General features: G+C 38.2%; 1 protein-coding gene across 1 annotated transcript in view; it reads left to right on the forward strand.

The window, feature by feature from the left end:
- Positions 1-15,610, forward strand: part of RAB18 (RAB18, member RAS oncogene family) — a 17,078-nt gene extending 1,468 nt beyond the window's left edge. The window contains exons 2-8 of the mRNA XM_035902418.1: positions 39-120; positions 2,316-2,371; positions 8,142-8,203; positions 10,172-10,244; positions 12,078-12,196; positions 12,274-12,340; positions 13,871-15,610. Coding sequence (XP_035758311.1) covers positions 39-120; positions 2,316-2,371; positions 8,142-8,203; positions 10,172-10,244; positions 12,078-12,196; positions 12,274-12,340; positions 13,871-14,049 — 638 coding nt within the window. The 3' untranslated portion in view covers positions 14,050-15,610. The remainder of the gene's footprint in view (positions 1-38; positions 121-2,315; positions 2,372-8,141; positions 8,204-10,171; positions 10,245-12,077; positions 12,197-12,273; positions 12,341-13,870) is intronic.
- Positions 15,611-18,712: the final 3,102 nt, after the last annotated feature.

The raw sequence follows: 18,712 nt of genomic DNA on the forward strand, positions 1-18,712 counted from the left end.
GAGGCAGCTGTGTCTGCCTGACCCAGCTGGAAACTAAGGCGAAGCAGAAGCTCTGCCGGCCTGGCCAGGGGCATCTGGGCCTCCCTGTGTCCTGTGCAGCCTTGTGTCCTCTGAAGAGGGGTGCTCTGGTACATCTCTGTAGCACTTCGGGGTTACTCTGGTCCGTAATATGTACATCTAGAGCCACAAGTGACCCAGCACTGGGTGTGGTGGGGGGACAGGGGCACGTAAGGAGGTAGGCACTGAAGTAGTTACACCACTGAGTCTTCTGCTGACTAATACTCTTTCGCAAGTACTTTGGGGATTATGTTCTCTTCCCCCCCCATGGCTTTTCTCTAAGCCACCTTTTTTGTTTTCTAGTATTTTTAAGTTTTTTTTGTTAGTGGCATAGATCTTAATAAAGGAATTGGGATATAAATGTAGGAGGGCATCTGGGAATCCACCACATTAGTGTTAGATTTGATGCTTTTATGGCAGTAATCTGAGCCTACTACTGTGACCCTAAATAATGTATAAATTGCTAATTAGGAAAAAAACTCCTTATGTGTTAGAAATCTGTCAGTCATTCCTTTGAGTTAGCTACTGAATTGGTAATCTAGTACAGTAGGCCTCTGGTGACAGACGTGATCTGAGCAAATTTCTTTTAGTTGACGTCATCTCTTACATATCGCAGTATGGAAGAATTTTTCCTGAGGCAGATAGTATGCACAATGTTTTTGTATACCTGCTTATATGCTTATTTCTTCACATCAGAAAAGTTGTTAAAAGAGTCTTTATGTAGAGAAAATAAAATTGCTATAAAACAATAACAGTGCAGTTGTTCAGGTACAGGAACTTAATATTGAATTATTCCTGAATCTGTGTCAGTTACCTGTTACTTTAGTAGGAAAGGTCAGATGTTAAACTTGTGTTAGTATGGTGTAATAAGTGATTGGAGTCCTGAATTCTGAACCAAATGCTGTCTTAAATCTGGTCCCCGTGAGTGTGCTGTACTTTGTAGAAGTGGGTATCTGCATATGAAAGAAAGATGGGGAAGGTAGAAGTTGGCCGGGCTTAGCACTCAGGACTTGTAAACTGATGTTTTTATTCTAATGGCAGCATGGATAAAAATATGAGTGAAACTAGTTTTGTTTGTAACTAAAAATGGGTGCTCTTAAATAGCGTCCTGGTACAACTGTCCAAAGGTACCAGTAAAAACCTATGTCCTAACAAATTATTTTTTTAATTTTAATTATTCTTTAATAAATAAAGCTACTGTTTGGTTTTGGCGTTCTGGAGTAAGGAAAAAAAAAAAAAGGTTGGTCTGTGGTTAACTTTGGAGTTGTCACCCAGCATTATTGAAGTAAAGGAATTTCAGTAGTCAGTTTTCTGTCAATGCAGGACTGTGTCCAAATGCTAAAAAGAGAAGAGAGGAGAAAGAAAACGGGGAGGGGGAACCAAAAAATAATAGGGCTTTGTTTTGTTTCTCTAGCCTGGAAATGAATAGAAGCTGTCAGTCATAGCAAACAGCTGTCTGCCACATGGTTAATACACAGTTGCCACAGATGCATAAGACTGGTGATTTTAAAAACCGTGTGCTGAGAATCTTTGTCTCTTGCCAAAAAAAATTACATTTGGCACAAGTACAGTGGCATTATGGGCACTTCTTCGAGGAACCCTACTACTATAGTGTGATGTGCTGGTGAATCTTAGTTGTAGCTATTCATCTATTGGTAGCAAAGGATAGGGGAAAATGTTGTGCATGTGAAAGTTCTTATATACAAAAGGATACAAAAACAATGGTAAGCTAATTCTAGTCTTAAACTTCTGCATCTCTGTTTCTGATGGGTGTCGTCCTTTCTGTTCTGCTGTGTGCCCAGTCCAAGAAGTTATTTCTGGGGTGAAAAGCTGACTTGGAATTTTCTTCTCAAGCTTACAGAAATACTGTGTGAGGCAATATGAAACCAAAAAAATCTTTTGTACTGAATTCTGGTAGAACAAAAATAGAATAGGATAGAAGCAAATGTTTTGAGAAGCAGACCATGTGACTGTTTAGGCAACTGATTTGACAACTTGTGTGGTACTTTGTTTTCAAAGAGACATGCTCAGTAATAGATGCAGAGAAGAGGCCTGTGCTCTTCTAGCAGAGCGTGTCTGCTGTATTATTTTCATGTTCCCTTTATTTTTTGTAGGAGAGAAATTATGGAAAAATGAGATGTGTGTTTATTTACCTATGTGATCTTGCTGTTACTTTCAGACTTGTAATTTACAAGCTTCTGCCAAGCTATGGATATGCTGCAATAATAGTAACTTTTATTTTCTTCCCTCCCTATCAGCCTTCTGCTGCGGTTCACAGATGATACATTTGACCCGGAACTTGCAGCAACGATTGGTAAGTATGTGCTGATGCTACCTTAGAAAAATTTATACCAACTTCAGTGCAAAATTGTAGTTTGTTCAGACTTGCCTAACCGGTAGTGAAGTTCAAACGCGTTTGCTTCTCTGTAAGGAAAGAATGATGTGGACGTAGTTTTAGCATGCAGCGCTCATTGGTGTAGACTATTGACTGTACTGGCCTGTAGTTGTCCCCTTTATGCAAAAATATAACCTTGGCTAGGAAAACAGATATAAATGTTGCCCTTCACCATGAAGATGGAAGTCGTAGGTATGGACAGTGAAAAGGTCTAGTGGAACAACCTGCAGTTCACTGGTAGCCAGCATTTTGGGCTAAAATGGAAATGTAAGAGCTACTGTTATGTCTCTGATTTATCTGTGCAAGATAGCTGTCAAGTTGTTTGAATAGTGATACTGCTGTCCAGAACTTGTGTTCTATGTAATGTGATACTTGGGAGCTATCTTAAGACTTAAGACCCCGCTTTTCAGTAGGGGATGTTAGCTCTTGCAGTTCCTGAAAATACTAGAGTGTACTGGGCTCTGTGTGGCTTCTGCTTTTCCCTCTATAGGGAGGAAATTACAGTGTGGCTTTTTCTATCCTACTTAGTAATCGTTTCTTTGGCAGCTAGACTCTTAAGAAAAATGGAGAAGAGCCAAGAATCTAGAGCTGCTGGGAAAAAAGCGGTGATGTGTCATTGCCATGTTGGTATGATACCTACCAACAAAGTCTGTTGTGCTGGAGGAGTGACCCAGGATGCAGAATATACTATGTAGATGGTTGTCAAAGGAAGTAAAATGAAACTTCTAAGAATGTGATGCAGCTCTGTGCCAAATTAATAGCTTAAGTAATGGAAAATAAAGATGACTTCACACAATGCATTTCAATTGCATTTTTTTTTACTTTCTCTGCAGGAAGAGTTCTATCAAATTTTTTCTTTAAGTTCAGCTGTTGGTAAACAAAGCCAGCTCTAATTGGTTAAGAAGTCAATAAATTGATCTATTTTTCATTAATGTTAATAAGATACAGGAGTACTGTTTCATGTAAAGCACTGAGCAGCCAAGGGGAGGAACATGGCCTTTCTTTGTTCATTTCATTGCTTATAAAAAATGAACTTGTGCAAGTAGCCCTACCTCAGTTCATGAGTGAGGATAGGGTGGAAGAAAGTGGGAATAGAAAAGACCAGGTGGTGGTAAGATGGCAATCTTGTATTCTAATCTAAATAGTTTCAGCACTGTATGTACTTCAAATTGTGTTACTTTCTTGGTATGTCAACCATGTGGGCCAGGAAGCTGCTTCAGCTTTTATGATGTTTTGGATACCAGTAGACTAGTTTGGTCTCAGTGTGGGCATCTTTATTGTTTGTTTTGGTTTTTTTTTCTTCTTAATTGTGTTTTTTTTTTTCATTCTGCTGTTCATTCATAATACTCCTTACTAATGTCTAAAACTGGTATTAGTGCACTATTTAAAAAACTGAGGAATTATTTCCTGAAGTAATTCTTCCTCTTTGGGATTTGTCAAAATGCACAACAGCATGTGTGGTAGCTAATTGCTGGCTGCTAAATATCAACAGCTCAGGGTTTACTGGCAGATCCTACCCTGCTCTGTTTCTGAGGTGGAAAAGGAGGAAGAGTACTCAATGTGAGCATTACTTCAAATAGAGTTTGAGTTCTGAAACAAATATACTAATCTGGAATGAAGATGATCATTTGGCAGGAAAAGGAAGTTTCTAGAGACTGAGCAAATACTGGCCTAGATCACCCTAGCTGTTAGGCCCTCTAGCTGACTAGTTGTGTTGTGCAGTAGAGCTACTGTGACCCCAGCTGTGAAAGTCCTGTAGCATGGTGTGTGGAGCGCTCATGTAGGACAGCAGATTTTCTCCCCCAACCCCCCTTAATTGGAAGGGAAACAGAATCTGGGTTGGTTTTGTTTTCTTGTTTCTTCCTTTTTTTTAAACTACTAGGTTGTGGCATTGCCATTTTTTCTGGTGAATGTGTTGCTAAGAAGCAACAAGTAAGCTTTAAATTCAGGGCAGGATTTGTTGTTCATATGGATGAAGTACTCGGAGTGAGTTTTTAGAGATAACTGTTCCGTGCTGTGTGAAGACAGATCCTAGATGCCAAATTCAGGTACTCTCAAGTTGGTGAAATGCCAAAACACTTCGTGAATCTCAACCTGGATTTGTTTTTGTGCAGATAAAACACTATTTCGTTTTGAGTTTGAGGACAGAAGACATTTTTAAATAATTTAAGGCTTTTGTGTTGAGACTACAGAATATGGTGCTTTTCCAAATGAGTGGATTGGTTACAAATAATGCCATCTTTCAATGACATCTACATACTGACTGCTAAACTGGTTAAAGTGACTGTGTTTTTTTTTATTTGGATTAGAAAGTGAAGAGATAATATGCTCTATCTTTAAAAAACCCAAAACAAACAACTGCACACAAGACCACAACACTGGGGAAAGCCTTGGCTGCAGCACAGCTGGTCCCTTGCAATGACCTGTTGAGATGTACACACAAACCTACTGGGTGCAATTTAAATTAAACCTTAAACTATTGTTTCATGTGCTTTTTTGTTTGGGGTTTTTTTTTTTTTTCCTCAGAATTTTGTAAAAATCCTGTGGTATTCTCAGAAGAATAAGCTGCCTTGGACAAATTTGTCCATCAGTAGCTTCAGCTGCATTAACCACGTTTTATTCAACCTAGTAGATCATCTGTCCTCCTTGCATTTTCTTGAGTCTGACTTGTTCACTGGGCTTCATCACATGGATCTTATCAGAATATATATACCCCTGTATTTTCTGTTGTCCGTACTGCTCATGCTTGTCTTTACTTGCTTGCTCTTTGTATGAGAGATTCTAGATAAGTGTTCAGTGCAATCCCTATTTCATAAGTGAAGTAACCTATTGCACAGATATAATGTCTCTTAACTTTTTTTTAGCCTTATTTGCAGTTGGAGTCCTCCAACTCTGAGCTGTCCAACTTGTCAGTTACCGACAATGCTGATTTTTGCACTTGCTGTAAATACAGCATAGTATATGGGCCTAAATGCGAGAGCAGTGTGAAGGGGACGGAGCTATTCCTTGCAGACTGTACGTCCGTAGTAGGTTACTGTGTAGCGCTGAGTCCATTTGGCTGAGGTGGTAGGTGCCAATGCACAGGAGTGCAGTCTAGCAGTGCTGTCTTGTTTCTGGCTGCCTTCCAAGGCACGGTGGAAAGCACTGTCAGCTTTCTGTTGTCAAGGGTAGAAACATCTCTCTTGCAAGCTTAGAACTGACACCTGTCATACTTCAGTAAAATATAACTTGTTTGGTTTTAGGCAACGTAACTACCCTGTTTGTTCATTTAAACAAGATTTCTTGAGCCCTGCATTTTTTTCTACTTGTCCTCTTTTAAGGCAGATTGATAATAAAAAACCTAGTTATTTAAAAGATTTCTTTTTGTTAACTAGCTTTTTGTATGTGTTGAGCTACTTGGTTTACTAGAATTAATTTGCCATGTCTTGATCACTTTGAATGACATACTTTGTTGTGCTATTTGTTAATTTTTGTACTTCTGCTTTTCAGTAAAAATGGGGTTTATTCACTATTTTACTTTATTTACTTGCATTGCTCATGCAGAGTTTAAAGCATTATCTTTTTAAGCCAGCAGCAAGGCTAACATAAAGGTGTATGTGCACTTCCTATTAAATGAAAATTGCAGAACTATGTAGGCATGAGATACTGAATCTGTTTACTGCATGGGAGAAGAATATGGTGGCTTCAAAATACACTTAATATGTTTGTCATAAGGAACAAAAGTTTTCCTTCTTGAAACTATGACATACTTTTGATTTGTTACGTTAAGTATCTGATAGACTTGTAATATCTGTAGTTACAGGTTTTGATGTCAGACTAATGGATAAAATAATGCTCTGTGAGATGTTGGTCATCCTGGCTGAGCAATGGTTGTTTTTACAGTTCAGGGAAAGAAATATGCCATTTCAGTGGAAGAAGAGATTCTATTAGTCTAAAAGTTACTGCTGAATGCTGAAAAATTGGCAGGACAGGGTGTTCTTTAGGATCAATTTGAGTCACCTTGCTAGCGTAGCAGTCATCTATGAACAGGGTAAAGTTCTAAGAACTGGTGTTTAAGTTAATAGTAACTGTTCTGTGAACATAACTCTAGAGTAATGTACCATCCTTGTGCATGGCATGGAGCATTATATTACTGCTAAGTTAGGGACTAAGAGTCTTATTCCCTGAAAAAAATGGAGTTTTCTTTAGTTACTGTGAAAGTTAACGTTCTTTGGCAAAATTCTGCTTGAAATAAATAGTATGGGCTTCTTCCAGTGCAGAATGTAGTCTGAGAATCACTTGATACTTCAGGGAACACCAGTGAGCTGAAGCTGTGAAACAGTGGAATAAAAATTGTATCTTTTTTTCAAACAAAGCTCTTTTTAACCTCAGTTGCAGTGAAGTCGTAAATCTGCTTGCAATGTGCAGTTTCTTAAGTATCCTATATACCCTCTGTAACTTTAAGTTGAACGTATTTTGGCAGCTATTTGCATTTGTTTGTAATCTGCATGGCCTTGGCAATATAAGTGCAGCACACTTATCATGAGGCCCTACTTAAACATTTTGTGTTAGAATAGTTAAAACAGAAATTCTTATTCTTGTGGCAAGTACGATGACCACCATTTTAAGTCAAAGTGCAAAATGCTTGCTGTTACACTTCAAAGTTGTTCATGTAAAGGTATCAACTTTCCACACTTCTACTTCATTTTGGGGCTGCTGCCTGGTGGGGAGTGAGAGTCACTCCAAAATAATTGAAATGTATTTCCAGTTACTTACTGTTGGTAACTTAAGGATTAAACTTCAGCAAAACGGGGCATAACTGTACCCAGCCTCTCAAACTGATGTGTGTTGCTATATCCTTTAAATTTGCAGCCCTTAACATCTTGTCCTTTGCTTGAGTTTTGTGCAGCTTGTCCTTGGGCAAGTGATAGGCTGCTAGTTCCTGTGCATTTAAAAAAAAAAAAGGGGGGGGGGGGGGGGGGAGTTGTCAGATACTGATGTAGATGACTGTTATCAACAGCAGAACTGTTACCATGTTGTCTGTTTTTTTTCTTGTTCACTGAGCGTGGTATGGTGAGTCCGTGATGTTGTTGGAATCCTTGTAAGAGATACACTGCATGTTTAAATCATCCGAAGCTTATTTGATGTGTTTGTTAGAGTAATACTCTCATCTAACATTATTTCTCACAGGATAGTGATCATGTAGTAAATGAGTCTCTTGTCTGTATTGGTTTACCTCTTCATGATGACCTTGATGGGACTTGTTCAGATTGTTTGAGATAGGGAAACAGCAAATAGCTACCTGAATGCATGCGTCGTCTTTATTTTGAAAGTATGTTGCTCCTCAAGACCACGCATGTACTCAAGGAGAACACATGTGTGAGTAATGAATAGAAAGTTAATCCATTTGAATTTAAACTTGAATATTTGTCCTGGAATACGTGCTTTAATACAGGAAATGTAGTATTTGCCTTACTTCTCTAAAATATTTTGAGCCAATGGCTTAAAAGACCCTATGGCTTTTGTAAAAGCCTTTCTGCAACAAAACCTTAGGTTTTGAGCAAGGTTCATAAACAGGCAATGAAATTTACTCTTCCTGCTCCTCACAATCACATTCAGAAAACAAGGAGTTTTTCCTTTTCTCTTTACTTTCTCTTTCAAAAATAGCTGTAGTATGTTTGAAGAACTAAAATATTTTTTCCTCCTCTAGGTGTGGACTTCAAGGTGAAAACTATTTCAGTTGATGGAAACAAAGCTAAACTGGCAATATGGGTAAGTCTGTCCTAAGTTCTTAATGTATCGCTTTGCTTTAGGAATTGTGATGGCTTGTGTAATGTACAGTTTGTATAGAATTGTTTCTGTTTAATATGGAGGCAATTTGGAGGAGTGGAAGGTTAATACTGAACCATTCAGAAGGTGGAATGAACTGTGGGGCAACTGGCTAATGGAGCAAATCTGTTGCCTGTGAGCTTCTGCAGCACTGATTCCAGGTCTGGTTGGGGTAGGAGGGGAGGAGAGAGAGAGAGAGAGAGGAATAAAATGGTACTAAATCAGTTGGACTTTAAAACTGCAAATGTGGCCATTCCTAGATATTTTTTTAATGAGTAATTCACTGTTTACATTCTAAAGAGTTAGACCTCACTAATCTGAGACTTCCCTGTATACATCGTTCTTGTCTGTACTTGACAGGTTTTAAAAGTGTGCACTTTTTAACCTAAATGTTTTAGGCAAAATTTAGTAGTGTATTAATAGGTTAAGAATTATTGTTGCATGCTCAGTTTATGCTCAGATGTTACCTCTCAGAACCATTTTTAGCCTAAAAACTTTGTAGCCCTCATACAAAGACTTTTACAGGCTCAAGGTCAGTGTTATTTGTAGCAGATGCAGCTGAAAGAGGGAGAGGCAGTGTTTGTAATTTTAGCCTCCGTGTTCAACATCTACTGTAGTTAAAAGTAGAATTTCTAAATTCATGACAAGTGAAGAAAAAGTATTTCCAAGCTTTTTTTAAACATTCTCCATTCTGCAAACCATCCTTCACACTTACATGACTTGAAGCACCTTTTGAATATTCAGACCCAATTGTGACTTCTTGTAACAAGCAAGAATAAAACCTTGTTTCTCATATAAGCAAGATACCTGACCTTTACTTCCTTGGGAAGTAGCAGTGGAACATGAAATATATATTGCAATGCTTCTGTTGCTTTGAGGGTGTTTCATATCTCGATTAACAAATGGGACTTATGTCTTAGTGTGACAGTAGTAACCATCAATAAAATAAATGGGTTTGACAAGGAAAATAACTGCAACAACTTGATGGACAAATGGACATATTGGATGAAAGACAGACTGATAGCAGAATGATGAGTGATCATGGGATGGAAAATATTACATAGGACTAACTTAGGGTTTGTCTTCTTTCATATGAAGAAATAATTCCGAGGTAAACTGAAAAAGAAAAGCTTGTAGAGGTGTATCATGACACAAAACCAGTTTGAGATGTGTGGAATTGACAGAGTGATTTGTAGAGTTTTGGAAGTCAAATTCAGTTATTCAGGTTCTTTGGCAGGATACCATTTTGAATCCACAGTGTTTCATGTGTCACTTCTAACCTGGGGTAACTTGAATGAAGATAAGATTTAAATCTTTTATGCGTAAAGTCTGCAATGAGAGTGCACTATAACTTAACCTCTAATAAGAAAATAGCATTCTAATATCTGGTTTTTTTGCAGAGCTGTTGACACTTTAAATTTGAGGATGTAAATTCAACTTTACTTAAAATCAAACAGACCTCTGACTTATTTCTGCTTCTGCTCTGTCATAGCACGCTAAATGCATTTGCCCTGGCACTGAATTGAATTTATTTGGACCAAGGTGATTGAAATGAGGGAACCAGTTTTGCTGCCATGGGTTTTGATTCTTGTTACAAAATCTTAGTACTGCAGCTACGCTTCTTTCTTGCTGGTTGCTGCTGTATTAACTGCAGAACAAATGCTTCCGCAGAAATAGCTATCTTACTGCTAGATAGTCTAGTTATTTACTATACCTAACAGTTTGAAGTTGTTTCCTAGGATGGACTATGTAAAATCTCAAAGTTAACGTGCCGTAAAACAGCAGGGGAAGGTATAAACTCAGTTAATCTGGTGGTTGAATATACTTTGAATCTTACTTTGTATGTTCCTGAGAGCTAAACTATATTCTGCTCAAATTCTGAATAATGAAGCTTTCTAAATGGCTTTTTAGGACACTGCAGGTCAGGAGCGGCTCAGAACACTAACACCCAGTTACTATAGAGGTGCACAAGGTGTTATCTTAGGTAAGTATAGCTTTGCATGCTGTTTTGAGTAAGTTTGTGGTTTTTTTGTGCATTGGAGTTAGAGAAAATCATGTAGCCATTCTATAATATCTAATTGATATTAAAAATCGTTGTATCTGTGTTGAACAACTCATACAGTAAAGGATCTTGAATTGGATAGTCTGACCTCTTCTCATGTAGTCAGTCTCACTGGCCTGAGAACTACCGATTTTTCATGAGATTAAAAGCTACTGCTATTTGAAGGGATAGCTCGGAGCTGTCCCTGTGCTGCTAGAAATTTGCCTTTTATTTATTACTTTTGGTTTTTTGCATGTGCTTACTAAGCCCAGAATCAAAACAAAAAAAAAGATTTTTCTCTTCTCCTCAGTGTATTCTTTCTGTATCAGGATACTTATACAGATTTCTCTTTTTCTTCTACCTATTTCTTTTTCTTAATTAAATTAATATAAATACTGTGGAGTCTGGCTGGGATTTTTTGCTATTTGTGACTCCATACTGATGGGATGTTATGCAGTCAGAATCACTTAGAAAAGACTAGCTAGCTGGTAGTGTATAGAGCATCAGTCTGTGGAAGAAACCCGGGCCAAAACCCATAATCTCAACTTCACAGTGGAAGTCCCTTTTGCTTTTCTTTTGTATGCGGAAACCTGTTAACTAGGCACTGAGCTTTGAAGTTCTGCTTCTCCACTGCTAGAATTCAGGAGCTAACTAAAGTAAGGGCAGGGAAGTAAGCTTAATTTTTTTTTGAAGCTGCTTCTGACTTGAGAGATTCTTGGGGAGTTATTGTGTCCAGTTAAATTAACTTGGAATGACCTCTGTCATGAGACTTCCTGGTAGGTTTTGTTTTGTATGTACTGTTTCTCAAGTCTGAACTGCATTATCTTCCTGGTATGGGAAGATGCTGTCAAGGCATGTCTTCTCAAGTCACTTAATTGCTGGCACTGAACCTGCCACATTACTATTGAAAGCCGTAAAAGTAAGCAAGCACTGTTTGAGAGCTAGAAAGTTCTGCTGTTGAGATTTGCTCTCTCATTTTATTTAATAATCTTTCTTGACTTTTTCTTTGTTAAATGACTTCCTAAAAATAAGGTTGTTCATGCAAGCCAAGCTATAGATTTGATGGAAACCAACTGTTTATGACTGTCTGCATGTGGGATGTGAGAATGAAGGAAAAAATACTTTCATAGCTTGAAATGGTAGCTATTAGATAGTTGCTGGGTAGTGGATTTTAGGTTTAACAAGGTCTGCTTTTTGTCTGCCCTTTCTGCTCCTAGCATGGCTTATTATATTACTTGTATCCCACACAAATGCTAAATAGTTTGGAACACTAAAATGCTGAAAACTCAGGAGTTTGCTGGTATTTGTGAGGATTTGGTGATTGGTTTACCTTTTTAGCTAAATCAGTAGCATAGCAGCAGTGTTATGCAATCTTAATTATCACTGATTAACTCGGTGCAGAAGGTCATTCCATAATCTTTGCATATCTTTTGTGTATTGGTGTTAATAAGTATCCTACATCAGGGGTCTGCAAGTGTAGAATTCTTTGGAGAATGGTAGTCTCTAACCTGTAAACTAGGATGTCTCAATATAAATTAGTCTGAGAAGAGTAGATGACTGAATCTTAGAATTCCTCTGCATTAGTATCATCTGTGACTTGAGCGGGTGGACATTCAACTCTCTTCCCAATTGTTGTTTTGCTGTAGTAAGTGAATTGAAATCCTTGGGACTCCTTCAGTTTTCTAATTCAAAAAGCCTTTGTTTTTGCTCCTTTTGTAACATAAGCTGTATTTCTTGGAAAAATACTGTGGAAATAATATTGCTAATATCTTTCAGTTTATGATGTCACGAGGAGAGATACTTTTGTCAAGCTGGATAACTGGTTAAATGAACTGGAAACATACTGCACAAGGAATGACATAGTAAAAATGCTGGTTGGAAACAAGATTGATAAGGTAAACTGAATTCAACTGCAGTAAGTAATCTGTTGGTGTATTTTGTTAATAATGCATATTAATGCTGTGTCTTGTAGGAAAACCGTGAAGTTGACAGAAATGAAGGTCTCAAATTTGCAAGAAAACATTCCATGTTGTTTATAGGTATGTTACAGATATTTGCAGAGATCTGACTTGATTTTTGTTACATGATGTAAAGTACCACTTCTGTAGGACTGATAGTCTTTATACGTACAATCCAATTAATGATACTTCTCAGCTGCAGTAGGTACAAAGAAAATAGGGACAATTTTAAAAGAGATGGGAATACTTAAATATGTCCAAATACCTGTTGTAACTGTGGATGAGAATACTGAAATGCATAAGGATTAAGGGTGGAATACAGGTTCTACTGTAGTCTGACAAAACTTGGGTTAGGTTTGGGATTTTGTCTGATTTCTTTTTCCCAACCTACTTGCTAAATTAATAACAGAAGCAAAATGAAAGAGAGAAAATGAGCCAGCTTTCAGTATAGGAAAAGAGCTGGTACTTGGCAGAAATCTATATTAGAACTGGGATGTAAAAATAGGTAGGAATATAATTAACTTAAATGGTGGGTGGGATTGAATAATGACATAATCATGACTGGAGCAAACGTGTTGGTCTCATCTTGCTGCAAAATGAGATGGGTCTTGTAGGCAAAGCCTTGTAATGTAAATTAAAGTGGGTGGTGAAGTGATTCTTTATGCATAAGTTTATTACGTTTCATTTAAGGATCAGCAGGGATTACTTTATAGGATGACTCCAGTAGCAAAGCAGTCCATTGACATTTCCTGTGCTTAGACTTATGCTCCCATCTCTGACTAGTGACATATCTTTGTCTAGTACCTTGTTGTGTTTCGTTGACATTTCCTGTGCTTAGACATCCCATCTCTGACATATCTTTGTCTAGTACCTTGTTGTGTTTCTTTTTGGCTGCAGTGTCAGATGTGGAAATAGAAGTTCAAGGCACAAGCTAAGTGCATGGAAGATGAAACATGAAAATTAGACTATATAACTAAGTGTACATATATCTGCATGCTACACATGCTGAGCATCTGCATGGCTGTGTAGAAGCACAGGGCAAGCCCTAGTGGGACTGAACAGTTTCAGATGGTATCTGTTGCTCTCTTGGGCTTAGCCAAAGTAAAGCTCTGGAGTAAAATTACCTAGAATTCTGTTAACTGCAGAAGAAATGAGATCCCTTACTGCTTTTTATCAGATAAGTTCTATCATGGAGGCTGACCCAGAATCCTACAGTATGGATCCTGTTATGGTGGTACTGCAGTTCTGACTAATGTACAGAACTGAAATGCAGGACAGCAACCAGGTTTATCAGACATCTTAAGTTATTAGAACCCTCCTTTCTTCTTACTGAAGTGCTTTCCACAGAAAAATAAAGTTAAGCTATAGCTGTCTCCATATGTTTTAGTGATATACAACATGGAAGCTCTTCTGTTAAGAGACTTCTGAGGTGCTGCCTTATGTGGTGACAGAAATCTGCATACCTGCTAATTTTGGCACTTCTACGTTGTTATAGAATATATTGTATAAGTTCTAAGCCTAGGTTGTAGGTTGAGACTTAACTGAAAGAGAAATACTAAACAAGTTGCTGGAAGCTATGCTAACATTTGACTTCTTGCATCCCTTCTCCAGAGGCAAGTGCAAAAACATGTGATGGTGTACAGTGTGCCTTTGAAGAACTTGTTGAAAAAATCATTCAGACTCCTGGACTGTGGGAGAGTGAGAGCCAAAACAGAGGTGTAAAGTTGTCAAACAAGGAAGAAGGATATGGAGGAGGAGGAGCATGTGGTGGATATTGTTCTGTGTTATAAACTTTGGGAAGCTTATTCTTTGCATATTTAAACAGATACTGACATCTTTCTGTACATAAATTCATTAAATGCTATTTTTAGGGACCTTGCAGTTTGCACATACTTGTTTTGTATCATGGCAGTGAACACTTGTAGGAAAAATGTTCTGCAGCTTTCCCAGTTTGAAAATGTTATGGTAAGCATGCCCGATTTGCAATCTTCAGGTTTTTATAAGTAGCATAAATAACGTGCAGGAACAAATGCACTAAAAATTTTACGACTGTATACATTCATCATGTAACTATTGTAAACAAATCCATCTAACAAACACGTTACTGCATTATCTGTTCTCTGTCTTATTTTTAAATACTCTTGAAATTCTAGAACTATATAGTGTGCACAGATCTTGAAAACAGTGTGAGCTATAAATGTTACATTTCATTTCTTCTAGTAAATGCTTTTTTATGGTATTAAAAACAGCAAGATTATACGTTTCTTAGACAAATCTGCTCAGTTTTTGTCTTTCAGCAGAGCTGTCTAAAACACAAATTGGCACAGGCCGTAGTTGGTATCAGCACCTTCTTGAAGAGATGCTTTGAAAGCTTCCTTTGCAAAGCTGGGGGACGCCCTTTTTTCTTTTTAATTATCACTTCAGTTGATGGCTTAACTGGAGTTTTAATCCTGTGATATTTATATACTAAATTTGTTGTAGTCTTGCACTCTAGGTTTTTATGATGCGGTCTGCTCTAGACTTGCTATAGAGAGTCTTCATTTTTGGCAAGAGGTCTTAATGACATCTGTGTTCTCTCATTGTGTAGCAGTTTGCCACACTTCGGTATGGATGCCTAATTTTCCTAAATGTTTGTAATATAACTTTATCTCAAACTGTAGCTCACTGTGGCTGTGAAGATCTCTATCACATGTCTGCTTTGTGCAGCTACTTGTTCAGAAGTAAAACTTCCCGTCTCAGACACTAAATGGGAAGCTATAGGGCTTCTTGATCTCTGTATGGAAAAATACTATTGGAGGGAGTATTCCACTTGAATTTACTGTATCAAAGCCAATGGTTTGTTTCAGAACACTTGTATAAACTAATAAATTTTTTTTCCACAGTATTCAACTTTTCTAACCTCTTCCTCTTGTAGAGTTGTATATTTTCTAGCACATACAGTTTAAACCAGGTCACTTCTTATAGACAAATTATTTCTGATTTCTGAAGGACAAGACAAGGATGCTGTGGTATTGTGTGGTGTGTGTTGTTTTTTTTTTTTAACCACTATAGTGCAATCGGTAACTGAACTATTGGGCAGTTTCTTGTAAATATAGTGATGACGGTACCTTTTATTACTGCAAGGTTTTGTGTAAATGTCAGCGTATATGATCTGTATTTTGCAGCAGGTCTTGGCTGCTTCTGTTAAAATATACTTTGTTCTTCACTCAGAAACTTTGTTTTCTATTTGTTTTACACTTGCTAGGAAACAATACCAAAATTTGAAGACTTAACCATGCTAGTTTTTACCAAATATTGTATCTATAGTATTGTTAATGTAGTAGGGTAATTTAAATATGTAAATGTAATTAATATTAAATATACATACATATTGTATTAAAATGTTAGGTTTGTATTACTGTTTCATGTAGAATATGTGGGCTGAGCAAATCTTGTTTTAGCCTTGAGGTCAAAGGATTTCTGGTTTTTGTAGGCTCGCAGTAGAGGAAACTCACAGGAGTATTAAAACTCCAAAACCCAGTTGTGTTAGCATTACTGCAGTAGTACTGGGCAAGTATTGTAATGCTCGCAGATGCCTGTAATTTATTTCTATGCCCATTTTCCCCCCTCATCTGGGTTCATCCCTATGTTGAGAGGAGAGTTACTTTTCAGTTTCTCATGAATCACATGGACCTGGATTTATCTTTCATTCTGCCTTCGCCAGATGTGACAGCTCTTGTCAAAGGGAGGAACTGCAGGGTACTCTGAATAGTGGGGGGTGGTCTGCAAAAGAATCAAGGCGTTTGCTCCCTCTTTCCTTGCAAAACTTTTCTGGTGAGAGAAGAGTATTCTGAAATGGCGTATTTAGTGAGGCTGAGAGCAGTTAGACAGCTTTATTTTTTTTTTTTTTTTTTAAGAAAAGCAGGTGTTTTCTAATTGACTTGCAAGCAACTCTTCTATGTCCATCTTTTAAGCATGTTTGGTTATGTCCCTGAGGAGGGGCTCTTTATCTATAGTCACCACCTTTCCTCACTGCTCTGTCAAGAAGCTGCGTGCTGGAGGGGGGGGTTCCTGTGGTTCCAGTGATTTGATAGAGCAAATTTAGCATCCATTACTCTTGCTCTGCTACGTATTTTTTTAATCCTTCCTCTTCTCTCTTTTTGAAAGCTGCCATCTTTCAAATAAGATTGTTCCCATACTTCCAAAATTGTTTTCCGTCTTTGCAGGTCAGAATTGTACTGCCATTATCTCCAAGTCAGTAGAGGAAACTCACAGGAGTATTAAAACTCCAAAACCCAGTTGTGTTAGCATTACTGCAGTAGTACTGGGCAAGTATTGTAATGCTCGCAGATGCCTGTAATTTATTTCTATGCCCATTTTCCCCCCTCATCTGGGTTCATCCCTATGTTGAGAGGAGAGTTACTTTTCAGTTTCTCATGAATCACATGGACCTGGATTTATCTTTCATTCTGCCTTCGCCAGATGTGACAGCTCTTGTCAAAGGGAGGAACTGCAGGGTACTCTGAATAGTGGGGGGTGGTCTGCAAAAGAATCAAGGCGTTTGCTCCCTCTTTCCTTGCAAAACTTTTCTGGTGAGAGAAGAGTATTCTGAAATGGCGTATTTAGTGAGGCTGAGAGCAGTTAGACAGCTTTATTTTTTTTTTTTTTTTTTAAGAAAAGCAGGTGTTTTCTAATTGACTTGCAAGCAACTCTTCTATGTCCATCTTTTAAGCATGTTTGGTTATGTCCCTGAGGAGGGGCTCTTTATCTATAGTCACCACCTTTCCTCACTGCTCTGTCAAGAAGCTGCGTGCTGGAGGGGGGGGTTCCTGTGGTTCCAGTGATTTGATAGAGCAAATTTAGCATCCATTACTCTTGCTCTGCTACGTATTTTTTTAATCCTTCCTCTTCTCTCTTTTTGAAAGCTGCCATCTTTCAAATAAGATTGTTCCCATACTTCCAAAATTGTTTTCCGTCTTTGCAGGTCAGAATTGTACTGCCATTATCTCCAAGTGCACTTTCACTGTTGTAGCTGTAACGCAAGCACATCTGAAACTATTGCGAGCTCTGTCATAACCTCTACTTAATACTGGTTTAAGCCTATGTCTTTGTGGAATATTGAGTATTGCAGTCGTGGAATTATGTGCAAGAGATCCTTCAGTCTACCTCAGCAGGTAGCTGAGGGATAATGAAGGTAGCTCCTGTGTGCTCTTCGTCAAGTAATGAGAGTGTGTCCATTTCCCTGGCAGACAGCTTTATGAGAAAACACTAAACCAGAATGCGATAACTGAGAAATCTTACATGATCATGACAGACAGTCAAAATTGAAGTTGTTTCTGGTTCATTTACTCTGTGGTCAATATTAAAAATATTGACTAGCAGTTAAGTACTTGTGGCTGGCAAAGGTTTTCTGTAGTCTTTACACTAGCCTGGAAGAGTATGGTGCAGCAGTTGCATCTTCCTGAACATACACTTGAGAATACTACTAAGTGTTGTTATGGTTTTGTCTTGGATTTCTTCTTCCACTGTTTTTAAAAAGGGAGGTGGGACAGGCTTCTGGTGGAGATTTCAAGTTGCCTTTTTTTTTTTTTGTTGCTAGTGGGGCTCTTATCCAAACTACAGCATCACTTTTCCTGTTCTACTGCAATCATGAGATCAACAGCTGGCTCAGAGTAAGTCTTAACAAAATGAAAACCTGAGTTCACTAAGTCCCCAAACAATACCAATGACTGTCTCATCAGCCTTGGTGGAACTTCAGGAAACAGTGGTGGTCTTGCTGCCATCGCATACCACAGTGGCAACTGCTCTGAATACTCCACTCTGTTAGTTCCCTTGCTTGCCAGTAACCTGAAGGATATATAGTGAACAACAATAATCCTTCTAATCTTGCCCCATTTGATGTTTTGAGGCTGAATGGGTCATGTTTTTTCAAATGCTTGCAAACTGCTATTTAGTTATGGAGAATTTATATGAGTGTTCAAGGTCCTGCATCCAGCCCATATGTGCTACCTTGTTGAAAGCTCCTGTAGTAGTTTTCAGTGTCTTGCTGTCCTTCATGAAGGTGTCAAGAAGCAACATCAGCACAAGCAGGGCTTTTTCATGTTGCCAGACAAATCATTGCATGGTTTTTAGAGCTAGCTGAGCCTTCAAGGGCAAAATATAAGGTGTTTTTGCTGGTCACTTTCCAACTGCATTGGCTTTTGGGAAAAAAATGAGAAGCTCTCCATTAAAACTGTTGCAAGTTTTGTAAGGTTTCCACATACCTTGCTCTTGAGTACTTGCGGCAGCTTAATTAAAAACTGATGAAGGGTTGTGCAGGCAAAGAACTGGGAAGGTGTGTTTCCAAACTACTGCATGCTTATATTCTGTAGCTGATTTTAATGTGAGAGTAAGGAGTCTTGTCCTTGTCCTTGTGCCAGAGTAACATCTGGTCCTTTCTGGTAGAGTTTAAATGGTCGTGGTGGTTAACTGCTG

The sequence above is a fragment of the Egretta garzetta genome, unplaced genomic scaffold (genome assembly GCF_000687185.1).
Source record: "Egretta garzetta isolate BGI_Z169 unplaced genomic scaffold, ASM68718v1 scaffold369, whole genome shotgun sequence".
NCBI classification, from domain to species: domain Eukaryota; kingdom Metazoa; phylum Chordata; class Aves; order Pelecaniformes; family Ardeidae; genus Egretta; species Egretta garzetta.